Source organism: Apis mellifera, linkage group LG7 (assembly GCF_003254395.2).
Source record: "Apis mellifera strain DH4 linkage group LG7, Amel_HAv3.1, whole genome shotgun sequence".
NCBI classification, from domain to species: domain Eukaryota; kingdom Metazoa; phylum Arthropoda; class Insecta; order Hymenoptera; family Apidae; genus Apis; species Apis mellifera.
In genome coordinates, this window is record NC_037644.1 from 10,520,582 (window position 1) to 10,540,020 (window position 19,439).

Sequence of the window (19,439 nt, forward strand, 5' to 3'; positions counted from 1 at the left end):
TCCAATCTTGCGCGAATAGCAGCATTTCCAGGTTAAACTGTATGAAAACCACTAGCACGTTCATCGAATTATTGCGGAATGGCAGATGGTTGTCCACTGATCGCATCGAATCAATTTCGATGCGCTGGTATGCTGGTTAATAGAAAAATATACAGGGTGTTCGATGATTCATAAACTCGTTTTCATGGGGGTGGATTTAGTTTGGAAGAGAAATGAGAAAAGTTTAAACAAATTATCGTATACCTCCTTGACCTCGTTACAACGCTTTGCAGTAATTCGTTCGATAAATATAGTCGATTGGAAACAATTGAGTTTAATTCTGCTTAATTTATAAATATAACTCGATATGAGTTATACAGTCTTGATGTGCAGTCTATTTATAGCGGTTTAATTCTGTAAATACTTTATCTAACTGTGGAACGTAGATATTTTTTTATAAAGGTATTACCTCCATCTTGTAATTGACAATTGTAAATGGCTTTATTAAATTAGGATACGACATTTTATTTTCGTTAATCGATATTATTTACATCGAATTTCAGATTTATATAGTCAACATATGAATGTACTATATGTCGTTTAACAGAATTGGCTTAAATAGGAATAGTTATATTATTATATACTATCTGAAACTAGTAGATAACGTAGATATGTATTTTGTGGGATTATCGTTTCTAATCTTTTGAGCTTAATTTATAATAACCTACTGTACACAGAATCTACTGTAAAATATATAAAACAACATAGCTATAATGAAATATAATACATAATAAAATCATAATACATAATAAATAATGTATTTCAAAAAATAAATAAATTTGTGAATATAATTTAATTAAATCATCTAAAAATTAGGAAAAAAAAGAAATAAATTTTGAAGTTACAGCGACTTAAAGATAGCAACTTCCGGCGAATGAATAAAAATCATTAAAAACTTTATCGCAGAACTTTATCAATACACAGTTTATCACAATTTCCGGTTCTCAAGATATAAATAATTTCCATCATTTAAATCCTACTAAAATTAGAAAAAACTTTGAATCGTTATAACTCCGAGGATAGTAACTTTCGATCAACGAATAAACGATCATTAGAAGGATAAAATCTTATCCTTTAAAACGCTTTTCCCGTTTATCTCGATATGGCCGAGATATCGCATAAAGGAAAGGATAATTTTTAATCATTTACTTTATTCTCGTTCGCACCTGTTCAAAACTCCAGACATAAAAAAAAAATTCCAGTGATAAAAGAAAATTAAAGTCTGGAAAAATGTGTTAGCCATTTCATCATCTTAGAAAGATGTAGTATTTAAAAAAAAAAAATCTAGATAACGAATCTATTTATAATCTCAATTGCATTGTCTCAAGAGTAACTTTGAATCTCTGTATCTCGACAATTAATTGAGATTTCGGAATAAAACAAAAAATGACTCGAACATGTTTTCCTTTTATATTTCCTAAGTATATTTCGACAACGAAATTTTTATCTTCTTCTCATATTTTTTTAAATGAAGAATCAAAGTTTCATTTGTGACTTTACGTGAATGGATAAGCAATGCTGTGCTATAAAGTGCATAGAGATGTAATTTAATGATTTTCACGTTATTTTAGACAGTTTTAGCTTAATATGAATATTTGCAAAAATTTTAATTATAAGAATCGTTCGTTCATATCGAGTGAGCAGATATTAAGTTCACGTGTGACCGAGTATAACCGAGGAAATTTGTGGAGAAGCTTAGCTAGAGACTTTCCCCCAGAGGTGATGTTCTCCTAAGAGTACATTCATTTCGGTGAATCGTCGGCTTAGGAAATCTACATATTTCTCACCTAGTGGAATTAACCGAGAACGAAGCAGACATGCTTGAACTCCTGGAGCAATATTTCTCAATAACTTTTAATCCTCTTTTATAACAAGGCAAATAAGCTTCTTCCCTTCTCTATGCTTAAAATTGAATTTTTAATAAAAACTATTTCAGAATTTTATACTGATACAGTTGTTCTCTATTAATAATACCAAAGAAAGTGAATAAGAAAAAGAAATCATTTTTAATTAAGCGGCTGATATTCATGATGTAATATGCTCGTTATTATTCATTTTAAATCCTATTTTTTTTTTTTTTCTCTTGTTTCAGTGGTTGGGTTTGGGTATTATGGCTGTAGGTGTATGGGCATGGACCGAAAAAGACACATTCAACAATTTGTCTAGGCTCACGAATGTAGCACTCGATCCAGCATTTATCCTCATTCTAGTCGGTGAGTAGTAATTTATATTACTTCTTTCTTCCATTTAAAATTTGTTGATCTATGGGAACGAAGATATCTGAACGTGCTTTAGTCTTATCGATGAAATTTTCTCCAAAGTGTCTTTTAAGCTTTCGATAATTCTTCGATTAAGATAAATGTTAAAGTTATCATTGGTAATATTTAAGAATGAAAAGATATTTTTTTTAATTAAAAGTCCGTTTCATCTTTATAATCTTGTATTATTATAATTGAATCCTGTGAATTTTTTTTTCCTTCTTAAGATGCAAAGTAACGATTGTAATCTTGGAATAAATTAATATTTATTTGATGATTGAATTTTTATTATTATGATATAATGAGTTTATAAATATGTTCACAAGATTTTATAAAATAATATGATGTTATTAAACTATTAATAATATTATTGTGAAAAAAGAATACATTTTATCGTGATATAATTTGCAATCGATTAATTTTCAAATTATCTTCGCAAAAAGATGCATTTTCAATTGTTCAATGATGGAAAGCCAAAGTAGGACAAGGATTCGTTTTAATGATTCCTCTTCAAACAAGAAAAATAGGAAGTGATGATTGGTTCGTTTAATTCTTACACAAACTTTTAACTATACAAACTCTTAAATGGAAGGATGAAGGTAGCGTACGTAGATAAGTGCTCGTGACGAGCATCAAAAAGGGTGCGACGCTCTGATCTTTAAAGCAGGTCAGTTGTAATTGGGATGCACGAAGTTCCATCATACACAGAATTAAAAAAAGAGATTTTTTATACCTGGAAAAGTCTGAGTTAACTGCAAAAAATTTATTCAACGCTTTAAAATTTCAATAGAGAAACTGATGAATATATTGATAGTGTTCTATTTAGAAATATACAATGTTTATGTATGAATAATATACATTTGTTAAGAAGAAAGGAGAATTTAAATAAAAATAAGATAAAAGAAATATTATACAATATTTAAAAAAATCGAATTAATTTGTAATGATACAATTTAAAATTTACAACGAGTAAATGAATTATGAATACAGAAAAATTTCAAATACTGTATTTGACATTTTTAACAATTAATAAATAAATAAAATATTTAACATGTTTGTATTAATATTGTAATTTTCAAATTTTATCATTGTTGCAGCAAATGAATATATTTGTATCTCTAATATCTTTGAAACAAAATGGCGAACTTATGAAAAAAATAATTAATTTTATATAAGTATCGTTTCATTAATAAAAGAAAGGAATAGATGATTTTTGATTAAAAATTCTTAGATAGATATTAAGAGAGGTTGATTTTTTTTAACAATAAATAATAGTTTTTTTGTGTTTACTTTTGACACTAGTGAAAAAGTATATAGTTTTTTTAATAATCAATAATTTATAATATGCGTATATAATCCAAAATTTAGTAATTCGTTCGTCAATTTTCCTTTCTTACACCATATGTTACAATATGAACAGGTATCATATGATACTTGGACCATATGGACACTTTAGCATCTAAAAAGTGGTCAAGAATTATGCATATTCGGTTTTGCATGCAAATGACTCTCATATCCTGGATATTTTATTATGTTTAAGCTTGCATACACATTCCTTTCTACAAAATATATTAAAACTAGGTATAAAATCATTAATAAATTCCATTAAATTTTACTTATTTACTTTAAAAATAATAATAATTCCCAAATATAAATTGAGAAAGATTATACATAAATCTCATTTATTTTATAATACATTCTCGAAAATGAATTTTCAAATTGTATCGAATGAAACTATAATAAATGTTAAAATATTCTTCTGTAACATTATTAATCTATATTTCATCTACACACATAGAAACAACAATGTTTAATAATTGAAATTTCGATTAATAATTTTCGATAAAATACCATCTACTTATTATAATTGAAAAATATAAATTTTCCAAATAATTTGTCCAACATTTCTCGAGAAATATCCAGAAATCTAAAGCCACTAGTTATATTATTATTATTACTAGCATTTGTTATGGCATACTGAAAAGGCAACATGTTGTACGACGTAATAGTTGACCAACTGATTTTCCGCCATTCGAGGCTCAACAAAGCGCTGTAAGTCGGATTATCAGGGATGTACAGAGAGAAATTCCAACATAGAAGGCAGAAAGCTACTCGTGATCGGTTAACCGCGATGTAGCCGAGCATAATGGTGAGAATTCACGAGTGTCCTACAAGTAATTCAAACATTCTGGCGGAGACCAGCTCCCTGGAATCGTAACAGACCAAATCGAATTTCCTCCGCGATCTGGTCCACTGATTTCGAAAAGGACAAAAATCAAGCGGAAAGGCTGACGGTCGACTTTGAAAAAAAGGGAAAATCCGATTTAAGGATAATCATTGTTCCGTTCCATTCGTCGTACAGAGAACGCAGTAACTCGTTTCACGGTGTTTATTTTAGATATTTAATCTATGAGAAGGATGGATCTTCCTTCCTGGTATTCTTTCTTTTCCTTTTTTCTTTTTTTTATAATGTAATCGTAGCATAAATATAAATTTATTTCGAATTTCTAATTATTACTTTTCACTTTTTAATTATTATCTTTTAGCGATAATTTAATTTTAAAATTTCGAATTTTGGATAGAAGCAATGGATAATATGATAAATAGACTTTCTTTAAAATAAAAATTATCTGTTTGATTCTAATTCTAATTAACAATAAAGAAATTTTTAAACGAAAAAGCATTATGAAAGATAACTTTATCAATTTCCAAGAATCTTTATTCGTGAAATAAGTTCGTTAATTAGTAAATGGTGCAATTACGAAAAACTACGTTAAGATACAAGATTTCCCTTTATCGCGCGCACAAAAGTTCATTCTCATGAGAAAGATTGGAATAATTTAATCGAAAAAAATTATTCACGCGTTTCTGTTGTCTTCTGTTCTCATGAGTTTGAAGGTATACCAGAAAATTTAATCCTGCTGACCGAACAATCAGGCCTGGGGGAAATTTCGTAATATACTATCTTCCCATCCAATCTAAGAAAAGAATCATCAAGGTTGAACTGGAAGAGTACTTATTTACTTTAGTCATCAAATATGCTAATAACTTTTCAACGAATGTATATTAATAATTAATTCAATTGTAAAGAAATCATTAGAATTGTAAAATTATACATTTAGAATTTTAAATTATTTTCATTATTTTTAAATTATTTTTTGAAAATTATTCTTCCAACAGCTATATTTATTTTGCAATAAATGGATACAGAGTGAAGTAGAATTGAAAAATTGAAATATTCTTATATATTTATTGGAGAAAAATCATATCTTTCATAATTTTTTCCTTTTTTTATTGTTTATCATTAACTTGCACTTTTTCCTTGATATAATATAAAACAATGAATCACGCGATTTAAAGCAAATTCAAATAATTTCAAAAGAAAAGAGCTAAATAAACAAATTATTACTATGAAGGTTATGATTGGGCGCAATGTAATCACCGCTTTCAACAGGTTACTTAAAAGATTAAAACGACTTTTCTCCACGTAACAAGGAAAACTTTATTTTCAACGAATGAAAGAATATTCGAAAGAATATCATTTGCGACAAAAATCATTTCCCAAACCAATCTTTTATTCGATATATAATTTTTATATTAACAGAAGGATTCGGTGGTGAAATATCAATGTGTGCAATTTAAAATAATATACATTTTAAATAGATTTTTGTTCCTTATTTACAGGCACAGTAACATTTATAATTGGATTTACGGGATGTGTCGGTGCACTCAGGGAAAATACGTGCCTCCTAGCTACGGTAAGCATTTAAACGTATAATAAAATATTTGTGAATTACATAACTTAATTAAATGAGCATCAAGCACAGACTACTACTACTTTTTTTTTTGTAAGATGAATCATATTATTTACATTAATACAATTTAAAATTTAAAATTCTACGTAAATTTTTGTCACATCATCTGTGAAAAATTAATTATTATTTATAAATATTTATGTATATTTAATTTTAAATTAACAGTATGTAGTTTTTATAAGTAAAATTATCACAATTAAGATGAATAGAAAATGAATATAAATAAAGATAAAAAAATATAAGTATATATCAATTTATTATTTGTAGTTACTTATTATTTAATGTTTAATTTTCTTTTTATTATTATAATTATTTGAGGATAATAATCATGATTTAAGTTTAATTTTTTATCGGTCATAAACTATTAGTCACCTGCAATGAAAAGATAGTGTAGAAGAACTTGGTTTAAGAGTTCTACAAACTGGCAAAGTTTCGTTAAAAAAGGGGAAAAAACTTAAATTGCTCCCTTTGTTACTACGAAAGTACAAAATCGGCTTTCAAGTTTTCTCAAGTACCTACATTGTATTTTGTCACTTCTCGGGCAAAGAGAAGTAGAATTAAATGAAATTAATAATGTTTGTAAAAATTATTCTTTGCGAGTTAAAAAATTTGAAGGAAAGAATAATCTTTCTTTAGGTTTAAATTGTTGTAAAAACGGAGCAAGTAATTTATAATGCTTATCAAACATTTTTAATACGAAAAAATGATTTCTAATAATACTTGTAACATTGTTTGTGAATTAAAAATCTAAAAATATGACAAAAGGAATAACAATTTTATACAACTTCCTTTCAGTATGCGATATTTCTGGCGTTACTATTGTTAATGGAGATGGCAGCTGGTGTATTAGGCTTTATCTTTAAAGACTGGGTAAGTTTCATTAAATATTTATCTAAATGTGCATATGCATACACGTGTATTTGCACCTATATACATCTTTTAAATGAATGAATGGCTCGTGTTTTTAAGTAACCTGTTACTGAATTAAAATTTAAATATATCAATTTGATGCGTAGATAAAGTCACAAGCGACTGGTGGGTTCCAAGCTTTTATCATTCATTATAGAGAAGATCCTGATCAACAGAATCTCATCGATTGGATTCAAGAAGATTGGGTATGTATGATCTTATCTTAAAAGATTAGAGAATAATAAATATGAAAGAATTTAAAGATAAACGTATTTGTATGTACTATCAGAAAAAGCTATTTGGTTAATTTTAACTGTGCTCAATGATAATAAAGCTTGCAGATCTGATAACAATGTTCTTCTAAAGGGATTAGAATAGTTTCAAGCATCGTTTTAAAGTTATAATTACAAATTCTGGTATATCTTTATGGATTTATCATTGCCATCTTTCTCAAAATATATGTTTTGAGAAAGAAGAAAATTTTTACTTTAATCTCACTGTTGTTCTAATTTATTTATAAATTAGTATACTAGCACATTTCACATATATATGAGTATTTTGTAAAAAAAAAAGTATACAAAAAATGTGTCTTAACATTTACATTGGAATTGAATCTAATTCCATTAATCTAATAGAAACAAAAATCAATGAAAATTGCGACGTTAAAAATATCTAAGCTAAAGTCTTGTCGCAGTACTCAATAATTAATGGTTTGCCAATCAATTGTGGTTTGCGAGATTTCAATGGAAACGTCGGCACGCCACCACAATTCCGGCAATACTGTCAATAGTGAAACTGCAGTACCAATCCTCTTTATCCTACGTTGATTCAAACCCTTGCAACATCATTACCACCATCGCTATTCCAGATGCGCTTGCATTTCTATACGAATCAATGGAACACTTTGATTTTCTGTTAATAGAATCGAGAAAGGATCTTCTATTTTTCGTGTTAACAATATGATTTAAAATATTTAAAATTAAATTGAAATAGATTTAAAATCTGCGACACATTAATTGCAGGATTATATTAATAATCTTGAGAAAGGATTATTATTTTTTTTAGAAAAGAAAGAAGGGATGGCAAATTGATGCCATCAAAAACTTTTTAAAGCCGCCAGTTTTTTTACTCGGAAGATCAGAAGAAGATATCTAGTATTTTATATAACTTTTACGAACAGTCGTTAAAAAACTTCTTCTTCCCTCTTCTCTCTTTAACGAGCTTCGTAACTTGAAATACGAAATTATCTAAATTATATCGATATCGATGCGTCATGCTTCATCCTCATGCTTTCTTTCTTTTTATTTTGAAAATAAATTTATCGGCCACGTGAAAATCGACGATGAAAGTACGATAATACACTTTTTTATCCATTTCACAGTTACAGTGTTGCGGCATCGAGGGCCCTAAAGACTGGGATCGCAACAATTACTTCAATTGTTCATCGAGCGACATCGGCTCGAGAGAAGCGTGCGGCGTGCCTTTTAGCTGTTGTAAACGAAAACCAAATGTAATTTCCGCTCTTTTCATTTCGTATAAAAAATATTCTATAACTTTTTCGTTTCTTCAATCTGTTCATAATTCAATTCAATTCTAATATTTTTTTTTTTTTGAAAAGTGAAAGTAATTTAATTGCAATATAAATTGTCTTGTAAATTATCTCGTTTAGTAATACTTTTCTTCTTCTCTTTTTTTTTTTTTTTTTTAACACTTTCAGGAGATTATCAAAAATAAACAATGCGGCTACGATGTTAGGAAACCTAGCTACGTGAGTAATTTTTGTTTTTTTTTCAAGTAATTTCCATGTAATATTTAAGGCTAAACGTTGTGCTAAGTAAGCTCTTACTTTCTGTCATTTCTTCAATTTATTATCGCATTGATCGTACCATTATTCGCCTATTTTGAAACGACATTTTCATTTTCACTTTATTCGCCATATTTTCTGCCATTCTTCTCAAATCATTTCTCATTTCTCTGCTTTCTTTTATTATTATTATTATTATACATCTTACATCATATATTATTATTTATTCATTAAACATTCGTTGATTAATGACTTTGAGTATAGATATTGGTTATAGTAAAAATAGTATCCGCTATTCTTTACGCTTTGCATTCTAAAAATTTTAATAATATAGCGCAATAATTAATTTCTGAGAAATAAATTTGTTACGCAGAGTATATATTAAATTAGTAGCGTGCTCGTCGTATACAGGATGGAGTAAATATAATACTACATATACTGTTTCCTTTAAAACTAACCCAAATTTTTATTTTATATATAAATTATATACCATTTTGTTTACTTATACACCTATATCTTCCTAATACTCACATAATTACAGAATTATAGTGAAACTTAATGTAAGAGTATACAGAAAAGATAAATTCAATGTGAATTTTTTTTATCTTTCGTATCCTCTTAGAATATTTTTCACTGTGATACACATCAATTGTGCAAAACAGAGACAAGTTTTTAAAAAAGTGTTTCATTCAACGACCAGTTTACCGTTCGTTCGTTTGGAAAAGAAGAGAAAAGAAAAAAATTCCTCCTCGTACAATTTTCCATCTCCATCTCTTTTTCATCTCTAAATTTTTAATTTTCTCTCTCGGTTCGAGATGAACGCGTTGTAACTTGTGCTTAAACACACCCTCTCCACCCTGTATCCAAGTAGTTCTAAATTTTCTCACACCATTCGAATAGTTGTGGTTGCCAGCTGAACATATAATTCACCGATAAGTAGATATTACGTTGGCAAAGAGTGACACGAGAACGTGAAAGATAGAAAGGATTTATAATATAGCTAGCTGGTGACACAAAAGTGTATTACAAAAGCTGGGTGGCCGATGTTTGTTATTAGCATGCCGCAGGCACGAATAAAAGTAATCTTCTAAAAAGGCAAATGACATTTGTAGCGTGGTGGTTTCTTTTCAATCATTCTGTTTATTCATATAAACCTGGGTAAACGCAGACTGGGGAGAGGAGTATATACGAGAGAGGCTGTCTAAGAGCAGGCGAGGAATGGCTAGAATTGAATCTCGTACCTGTCGCTGGTACCGTTGTCAGCACTATGGTTTTACAGGTACAATACAATATTGAAATACTGTACTTTTGATCGCATTACGCGAGAGTTCAAACTTTCTCTTCTGCGATGATGATAATTTTCATTATCCGAATTTCTTACTTACTTCATATAATAAAAGGTTCGACAAAACCTTTCAAAAGGTTAGATAAGATGATCGTGAATAATATAAAAATTAAGAATAGGGTATAATTTTGTAAAAGGAAATGAATAATTCGATTGAAAGAATCGAGAGAAAGTTTCAACTGTTCGAAAGATGTATATCTTAGTAACGAATTCCAAACATGGTGTCGCATGATAAATGTAAAGTGTTACCATGTTTTAAAGTATTTTCAATTATTTACCCGCATCTTTTATTTCATTTGCTTAGAGCACATTATTTAATGATATATATTCTCGTTGTGTTAACAACACACGTGTACGACCAGGTGCACGTTCGAAAAAGGTAAACGTTTTATTATTCACGTGGCCACGTTGAAAGCAAGTAAGTACGTAGGAGTAATTGAAAATTTTAATAAGCACGTGGACAAATTGGTCTAAACGATCCATATATTTATAGCTCGTATATATTTAGCTTAGAGAGGTAAGTATAAATTTAATGTTTTATTTGATAGATATTATTGCAATTCTGGTAAATTAAAATGCTCGTGATGTATAATAATATAATAATTGATTACGCAGACGTAATCAATTTTGCAGTATTATATTTCAGTTTTAACGATATATGATCATGACATACGATACGAACAAAAGGAGAAAGATCATTTTAATTTATTTTAATTTCTCAGCAAAACTTTATTGTTAACTTGATTAATAAAGAAACATTTTTAACAATTAATTACGAAAGTAAAATAAACGAAAGTACAAAAGTGTTAAATGAACAGGGGAGGATATTTTTAGAATTTTTCAAAGTTTGGAAAAAATTTGAGGTGGACAAAAAAATTTGAGGTTAGTTTTCTTAGACTGAATAAATTTTATCTGAAAGTTTCTTAACATCCACTGCAACACAACTCGTTTAATCCATTTAACTCTTCCTTAATATATGATATAAAATGTATAACATTATGGATGGGAGCGTAGGTGAAATATCCATATTCCTAGCAATATGATAAATGGACCACTTACATAAGCTTAAAATATGACACACACACACACATACATACACACTAGATATATATATTTATATATATAAATATATATATATATATATATATATATACAGTAGATTTTCCTGGCTGATAATCAGGACAATAAATTATGACGAAGTTGCTGTATAATCGTGACATTTGGGAGATTACATTTCCTTCCTCGCTATATGTAATAAAAGTCTAGCGAAACGTAAGCGACATGCAAGTGGTAAGCGAATAAATATTTCAGCCGCGACTATCTCCTCGCACTTGTCAACTATTAATTCATCTCTGTTGAATTTTGATAGGTGGCGTTATTATTTTCGTGAAAAATCCTCAAAATGTTTGCATCAACGCATAATATTTAGAATTTTAAGAAAGTATAGCTATAATATTAAATAGTTTGCTTTAAATTTTTTGAAAGTTTTAATCATTATTTTATTTTAACGGTAAAAATTAATTTCAAGTTTATATTTTTTATTTATTAAAATTATTTTGAAATTATTTTTCTCACGAAATATCACACTGCTGTGTCGTATGGATATCGTTCCGCGTGTCATTCATTAAAATGCAAAATAAAATAGTCTCTGAAAATTTAGAATATAAATTCAACCGCACTATATTTCGATCATAAATTAAAATAATTTTGAAAATTATCAATTATTATTATCAGGAAAAATAATTATACTTTCTAATTGTTGAGAACTGATAAAATAAATGATAATTTTGCATTGATTAATCTTTCGTGGATGAAATGCCATCATCAAAGTTACAGAAATTAAATAAAGTTTCGACAAAAATTTATATCTTTGATTCATAATTTCACTTGAGAAAATTTAAATCTTCTATCGAAAGTACAGAATTGCTCGCTCGCGAAAGGTTAAAATATTAATGAACGAAACGCTCGGAAGAAATTACGAAACAAATCTACCGCTTATTAATTAATTCTAAAGCACAACCGAATACGATTCCTTTCGCGCTGTCGAAGCAGCAAGACGGAATAAATTAGCAGTTTCCATGTTGGCTAAAACTTCTAGATTGAAGACTCTTCAAGTAATTAGAGCATCTAACACCTTGCTAATGAGGGAGCCGAGCAATATCGCGATATCGCGTAATAGAAGCGAAGTCGCGAAAAAGGTTTCCGGTTGGAAACGGGGCGGAAAGTTAGACAGGGGGCGAAAGAGGGCAAAGGGAACAGGGTCGAAGCAGAGAGTTAAAAGCTTTGCGTGGTTACTTCCAACTCTAAGAGGTGGATGTAAGGCGGCTTGTAATAAAGTGGGCTTGTTACTTACCCTGCGTACTGACGTGACATTCTACACAGACGGCTTGTACCCCCGGCTACTTTCTTATCAATTTCTCTTCCTTTTTTTTTTTTTTTTTCATATTTCACCGACGAATAAGCCCGGAAAAATTTTAAGTCGAGGCTTGGAATCGCTTGGAATTTGTTTCATGCTTCGAATTGGAATTAAAAGACAAAATATTCATAGTTGTATTAAGAAAAATAATAAATAAATGAAAGACTATTGGTTGAATAATATTTCTTTTTGTTTTTTATTATTGAAAGTGTCAGGTATTTATAATTATCCATCTCAAGATATTTCTTATATTTTGTAAAATTGTAGTATATATTTTTCATGTTCTATGCTTGGAATTTGTTTCATACTTGGAATTGGAATTAAAAGACAAAATATCATAGTTATATTAAAAAAATAAATAAATAAATGAAAGACTATTGGTTAAATAATATTTCTTTTTGTTTTTTATTATTGAAAGTGTCAGGTATTTATAATAATATATATTGTCCATCTCAAGATATTTCCTATATTTTGTAGAATTGCAGTATATATTTTCCATATTCTATGCTTGGAATTGGAATTAAAAGACAAAATATTCATAGTTGTATTAAAAAAATATATTTTGTAAAATTGCAGTATATATTTTTCATGTTCTATGCTTGGAATTGGAATTAAAAGACAAAATATTCATAGTTGTATTAAAATAAATAAATAAATAAATAAAAAACTATTGGTTGAATAATATTTCTTTTTGTTTTTTATTATTGAAAGTGTCAGGTATTTATAATTGTCCATCTCAAGATATTTCCTATATTTTGTAGAATTGCAACATATATTTTCCATGTTCTTCATTTGTTTCATACTTGGAATTGGAATTGTTGTATTAAAAAAAATAATAAATAAATAAAAGATTATTGATTGAATAATATTTCTTTTTGTTTTTTATTATTGAAAGTGTCAGGTATTTATAATTGTCCATCTCAAGATATTTCCTATATTTTGTAGAATTGCAGTATATATTTTCCATGTTCTATGCTTGGAATTGGAATTAAAAGACAAAATATTCATAGTTATATTAAAAAAAATAATAAATAAATAAAAGACTATTGGTTGAATAATATTTCTTTTTGTTTTTTATTATTGAAAGTGTCAGGTATTTATAATTGTCCATCTCAAGATATTTTCTCCTTTGTAGAATTGCAGTATATATTTTCCATATTCTACCCTGATAAAATGAATTTTTATTATAAACAATCCACTTTTATTTTGCCGAATTAAAATCCGATATGATATTTGAATTGATTAATATTTTTTAATATTACTGAGTGTCTTTCGAAGCTCGTCATCCATCGTGATCAAATTCTTTAGAAACAATATGCCTCCTCCTCTTTAGTGGCCGCAACATCGGATTACACTTCTAAATTCTCCCACGCATCTTCCAAACATTCGATCCCGTGTCACCTGATAGCTACGTGACTTCGAGTCATCTAGCCATCTCTGAATATTTGGATTACTTATTCTCACGAGCACTTCTCTGCGGCCACACACAGTCTACAGTTAATTGGATCTCGTTTTAAGATAAGAAAAGTTTGAACGATAAGTAAATTGGAATTTTTCCTCTTCTTTTTTTTTTTATCGAAGAAAATGAAAAAGAAAGTTTCTTTTTCCTTCTCCATTTTCTCATTTAAGTTATATTCGTTGATTTAGATTAGATGATAATTAGAAATTAGAAATTAAACGATGTTACAATCGAACGAACATTTTGAGAATTGCATAAGACCTGCGTTTATCGATTTTTTTTTTATTTTCTTTCATTTTTAAAGGAATTTTTTTAATAAATTAATTTTCCATTAGTTACACAAAATTGCAAAGTTGAGATAGACGTAGACGAATGATGTACATACATCATTTCACGATATTACAAAACAAATACGACGAAGAACGTGTAAAACTTATCAAGTCATGGTCATAAATGAACAAACAGGTCAGACAATATATCCACGTCATTATCACTAAAGTGTTAATTTCTGAAAATTAAAGTCTCAAAAATCTATAACAATTTTATCGAAGATTAAATTTAAAAAATCCAAAAGTCAAATTCAATCAAGTTCATCAACTAAATCATTTGTAATTTCAGAAACTTAAACGCTAATTTAACATTTTAACGTTAAAATTAAGAACTTTTCAAAAAGTTCAAGTCAATTTGACTTTTATTTTGAAATTGATCCTACAACTCATTGATTATATTTCTTTTCTCTTCCATTCTACTTACCATTCTTTCATTTTACATTCTACCTGCTTCTGTTTCTTTATTTTTTTTTCTTTTTATTTTTTTTTTCTCTCTCTCAACGAATTTCACGCTGTTTCTAAACTAAATTGTGTTGGACTAACAACTACATTCGCGAGGTTCGAGAACACAACACGGTAAGCGAAAGTAGCCAATCGCCTTTGTTTTCCAGAACTTTGAAGTTGCCAAAGTGATTTATGAAAAAGGTTGTATTCAAGCTGGGGAGGAATGGGTCGAACGAAATCTTCTTGCGATTGTAACTGGGGCGGTTGCCACGGCCTTTGCGCAGGTATATTTTATTATTTTCAAAAAATCACACTCTTTTTTTTTTTTTTTTTTTTTTTTGCTTCTTACATCTTCGTCACACATTTCGATTTCTCGATATTCGCACGATTATCGAGTGAAATAATAAACAAATTATTTCATTCCATTGTTCCATTCGTCGAATTTATTATTGAAATTTGTTTTCCATTTTGTTTTCGATTTTAAAAATACTCTCGAAACAAAAATGAAAACGTATGGTGAAACACGATGACGTACATATGTGCTATTCAAATAAACAGAATGGGATTGAATAAATGTTACAACGGGAATAGATGATTCTACGTGCACGATACGTAAATTGAAAAAAAAAAAAAAAAAAAAAGAAAGAAAAGAATAATATTTTTTTTCATTCGAGAGAAATTGAGAAAATTTGTGAATAATATACACGTGAATTTCATTAACTTGATTACAATTATTCCATATGCATAAACGGTAAATGTAGAACAAAATTTCAATATTTATTCCACGATAAGTTGGAATAACATTTTTCCAAGAATAATTCAATTGAGAATTAATCAAATTTCCATATCTCGCAAATTTTTAATTTCCAATTTTTTTTTCCCCCAAAAACCAAGTCAATAAAATGATTTCCTTCTCGACTTATATATTTCCACGTGGAATCACGTTTCACGCGATTATAGCATATAAAACAGATTCCATTCTGCTTATATATATATACATATTTTAGCATGTATATACACGGAATGCTTGAAAATGCGATAGATGTTAATCGTTGCACATTTCACATATTAATTTGTGCCAAAAAATTTCGTTCTTTCTCTACTCGATTAAAAAAAAAAAATCATTCAAACCCATCATCTCCAATTTTTAAATTATTAATTCGAAGATTATTAAAAATTATGAATTAAGAAAATACTTAGCAAGCACAAATTAATCTAACTCCATCATTACGTGTTATCTGTTCAATTGAACAATTTTTTCTCTATCTGTATAATTAATCGTGTTAATTTCCACTGTTATTTCCAGATTTTGGGGATCTGTTTCGCTCAAAATCTTCGAGCAGACATATTCGCTCAGAAGGCAAAGTGGCATTGACAATTCAGAGCCCCCACGGCAGTCTAGCATCTTATCCTAATAGATGCTAATCAATTGCGTTGATCGATTTGGGAATTAATCGTCCGAGTTCTCGATAAATAGGAGAGCTTTGACGTGAGAGAATCGACACCATTCCACGCGACACCAGAAGAAGATCACGAAGAACGAAGTCTGAACGAAGTCGACAAGCAAACGTCTTCTTTCATCCCTTAATTTAAAAGAGAAAAAATATTTTCCGCACTTTCATCTTCGTCGTTTCGCATAAATTACTCGGAAATAAATATATTTCGAAATTTGATCGAACACTTGGTGATCCGTTTTCATTTTGTAAATTAGGTATATAAGCGTAATGCGAATTATGTTTAAGCGAGTATATATCGGTTTTATTGATAATTACGATGAATTATCGTTATTATGTTGTCGAGAGACAATGTGTATCGAACTGGCACAGCTGTTTCGTTTATTTTATGACGACGACACGATATAATACTTGTTGCATATTCCGTATTTTTGGTGACGAGAGAAAATGATTTCGTTGTCGCAATGAAAACGATAACTTGTGATAAGAATAATTTCATCGTTTTTCTATGATTAAGTATATGAAATGATAAAAATAAAGCTCTGTGTTCAGGTATAAAGATAATTTTATAACACAATGTTATAAAATTGTGATTTTGTGATCATATCGTTAAATCATTTATCAGATATTATAATAGCAATTGAAAAGGAGAAAATTAAGAGAAAATTACTTCGAAGAAATTGATTTTAAAATAATATAATCTTCGATAGTTATAATTTAAGACAGTAAGCATATCTTACGACGAAGAAAATTAATTAATTAATTAATTAATTTCATTCGAAAAAAAGAAAGACACGTGTACAAAAATAATTATAACGTGAATGTATTTATACATATATTCGTGTGGCACCTATGGATAATTTTAAGGGGACAAAATATACACGAAAATCGATATACAAAAATTTCGATTGAGACTTGTTCAAAATTTTGAGTATCATATATGAGAATACTTGAAATTTAAAAAACCAAATTGTCGAATACTCACTCGATTGTTCGTAAATTTTTCCAATTTACGTTCAAATTTGACAAAATTTATTTCAAAATACACAGAATACTTTCAAGAATTTAATCAATAATTTAATTAATTTAATATTTTCAAGTTCTAATTCTCTTTTCAAGTATCTCTAATAAGTTTCTCTAATAATTCAACAGCTTAATTCTTATTTGGATTCTCGATATTTATATGTCACATGATACTTTTAAGTATTTTCAAGTTCTCACACACGCCTCTAGCGAGTATTCGACGAAGCTCGTCTCGAAACACGACGTGAATTCTCTTAATCAATACATTTGTATATCATACTTTTAAAAAAATTTTCCAATATTTTCAAATTCACATCTTTATACTTATATTATTACCTAGAATCAATCCTTCAAAGGTATCCCACGAATATATCGAACGTTACGTACACATTCGAATATCGATGCGTGATCGATCGTCAAAAAGATCGTCGTTTTGTTCCGAGGAAAAATGCCGATGAGTTCAGACAAACGAAAAGACGAAGAGTCGATTGATCAATGGAGGGAGGACGAAGAAAGCGGAATGTCGCCCGCTCGGTTTACGTCGTACAATGGTGTCGAGGTATTAAAGTCGATTGACGCGATGTCGTGGGGGCGCGGTGAACACGGCCGACTTCACCGCACAAGTAAAGTCTCGTGATACGAGGGGTAAAGCCATACAATGCGCGAGTGTACACAATAACTTTCCAACTTGCTCCAATTGGTCGTTAAAACGGCTGCCCGAGCATATTGATCCCGCGTTACACGCCGACACGTTCCCTCCGTCGATAGGTTAGGTGCCTGTTGTACCGTTGTATCTCGTCACGATTCAATCCGGCTCAACAACCGATCGATCGGGAACGAAAGCTGGGTGCTAGTTGCTCGACTCGAAAATACTGGATTTTTCTGAAGAACGTTTGTTACCAACGTTCCGATTTGTTTTTCGTTAATCGTCGACGTTGCATTTAATAAATGCTGTGGCTGTGTGTGTGTATAGATTGGGATAGAATTGCTGAATCTCGATTATTAATCAGACGATTAATTATATCGCGCTTACGTTATACGATAGCGACTTGATAACGATGAGAGAAAACAGTGTACACGTGTATTAATTATTGAAACGTTTCGCAAGTAATAATTTTAATCCTTTCAAGTCGCTTCCTACGTGAATGGAATAAATTGAGAATAATGGAAACAGAGTTGAATAAACTAGAAAAAATAATCATAAGCGCGAAGGATTAAAAATTATTTCTATTTTTGAAACAGAATTAATTTACGATGATTATAAAATTGCAAAGAATTCTTTTTTGTTATGAGAGATTAATATCAGACACTGAACTGATCGTATTTTCCCAGAATAACAAAAAATTTTAAATCTAACAAATTTTTTTTATTCAAGAGAAATTAATCTCAATTAAAAGAAATTATCCTGGCGAATAATAGTCATTATTCAATTAAAAATACACATAAATAATAAACAAAGTATATATTTTTATCAAAATTATACTTTCAAAATGACATTACTTGTGAGATGATTTAATAATTTCAATTAAGTATAAATATTAATTAATGAAACTTGTCTCAAGGCACGTAATAAGATCAAGATAATGAAATCACTTGATATTACATTATAATCTTCACTCTTTTTAAATATATACACTACGTACGTTATGTGCTTCCATCGAGACACGTCTTGACAAGAGATCTAATGTCATCATTAGCCACGAGGCTCGTGCCTCGAGACAAGTCTCACGGATCATTTTACATTGTATCGATTCAAATTGGTGATTTTAATCGATTATTAAAAATTAAACGATCATATTTTTTTTTTTTATTTTATTTTATTTCTCTTTCGCATTTCAAACGATTGTATTCCACTCTGTACGCAACTTTCCTCGATCGTTTAACGTAAACAGAGAAAATGTCAGTATACCTCGAAAAATAGCGAGCACAACTGGTGACTAATAGTATTATATACATATATTCGCCGATTCAATTTTTTTTTTTTTATTTTATCCTTCGAAAATCTCTATTGATTTTTTCCCTCTTGATTCGAATCAATCAAACTCTTTTTTCTTGCGAAATTTATTTTATATATATAATTATCTATATATACCTCCTCTCTCTCTCTCTCTCTCTCTCTCTCTCTCTCTCTCTCTCTTTCTGTC

The 19,439-nt window shown here is 29.1% G+C and overlaps 1 protein-coding gene across 3 annotated transcripts in view; it reads left to right on the top strand.

Annotated features, from left to right (window-relative positions):
* Nucleotides 1-17,319, top strand: part of LOC551898 (tetraspanin-5) — a 47,075-nt gene extending 29,756 nt beyond the window's left edge. The window contains exons 2-10 of one of the 3 annotated variants that reach the window (XM_624284.6): nucleotides 2,132-2,252; nucleotides 5,982-6,055; nucleotides 6,908-6,982; nucleotides 7,129-7,227; nucleotides 8,403-8,531; nucleotides 8,739-8,789; nucleotides 9,994-10,104; nucleotides 14,986-15,102; nucleotides 16,125-17,319. In XM_624284.6, the coding sequence (XP_624287.2) occupies nucleotides 2,132-2,252; nucleotides 5,982-6,055; nucleotides 6,908-6,982; nucleotides 7,129-7,227; nucleotides 8,403-8,531; nucleotides 8,739-8,789; nucleotides 9,994-10,104; nucleotides 14,986-15,102; nucleotides 16,125-16,193 (846 nt within the window). In that variant the 3' untranslated portion in view covers nucleotides 16,194-17,319. The remainder of the gene's footprint in view (nucleotides 1-2,131; nucleotides 2,253-5,981; nucleotides 6,056-6,907; nucleotides 6,983-7,128; nucleotides 7,228-8,402; nucleotides 8,532-8,738; nucleotides 8,790-9,993; nucleotides 10,105-14,985; nucleotides 15,103-16,124) is intronic. The other 2 variants (XM_006565464.3, XM_006565463.3) reach the window with 2 other exon arrangements.
* The last annotated feature ends 2,120 nt before the right edge of the window (nucleotides 17,320-19,439 follow it).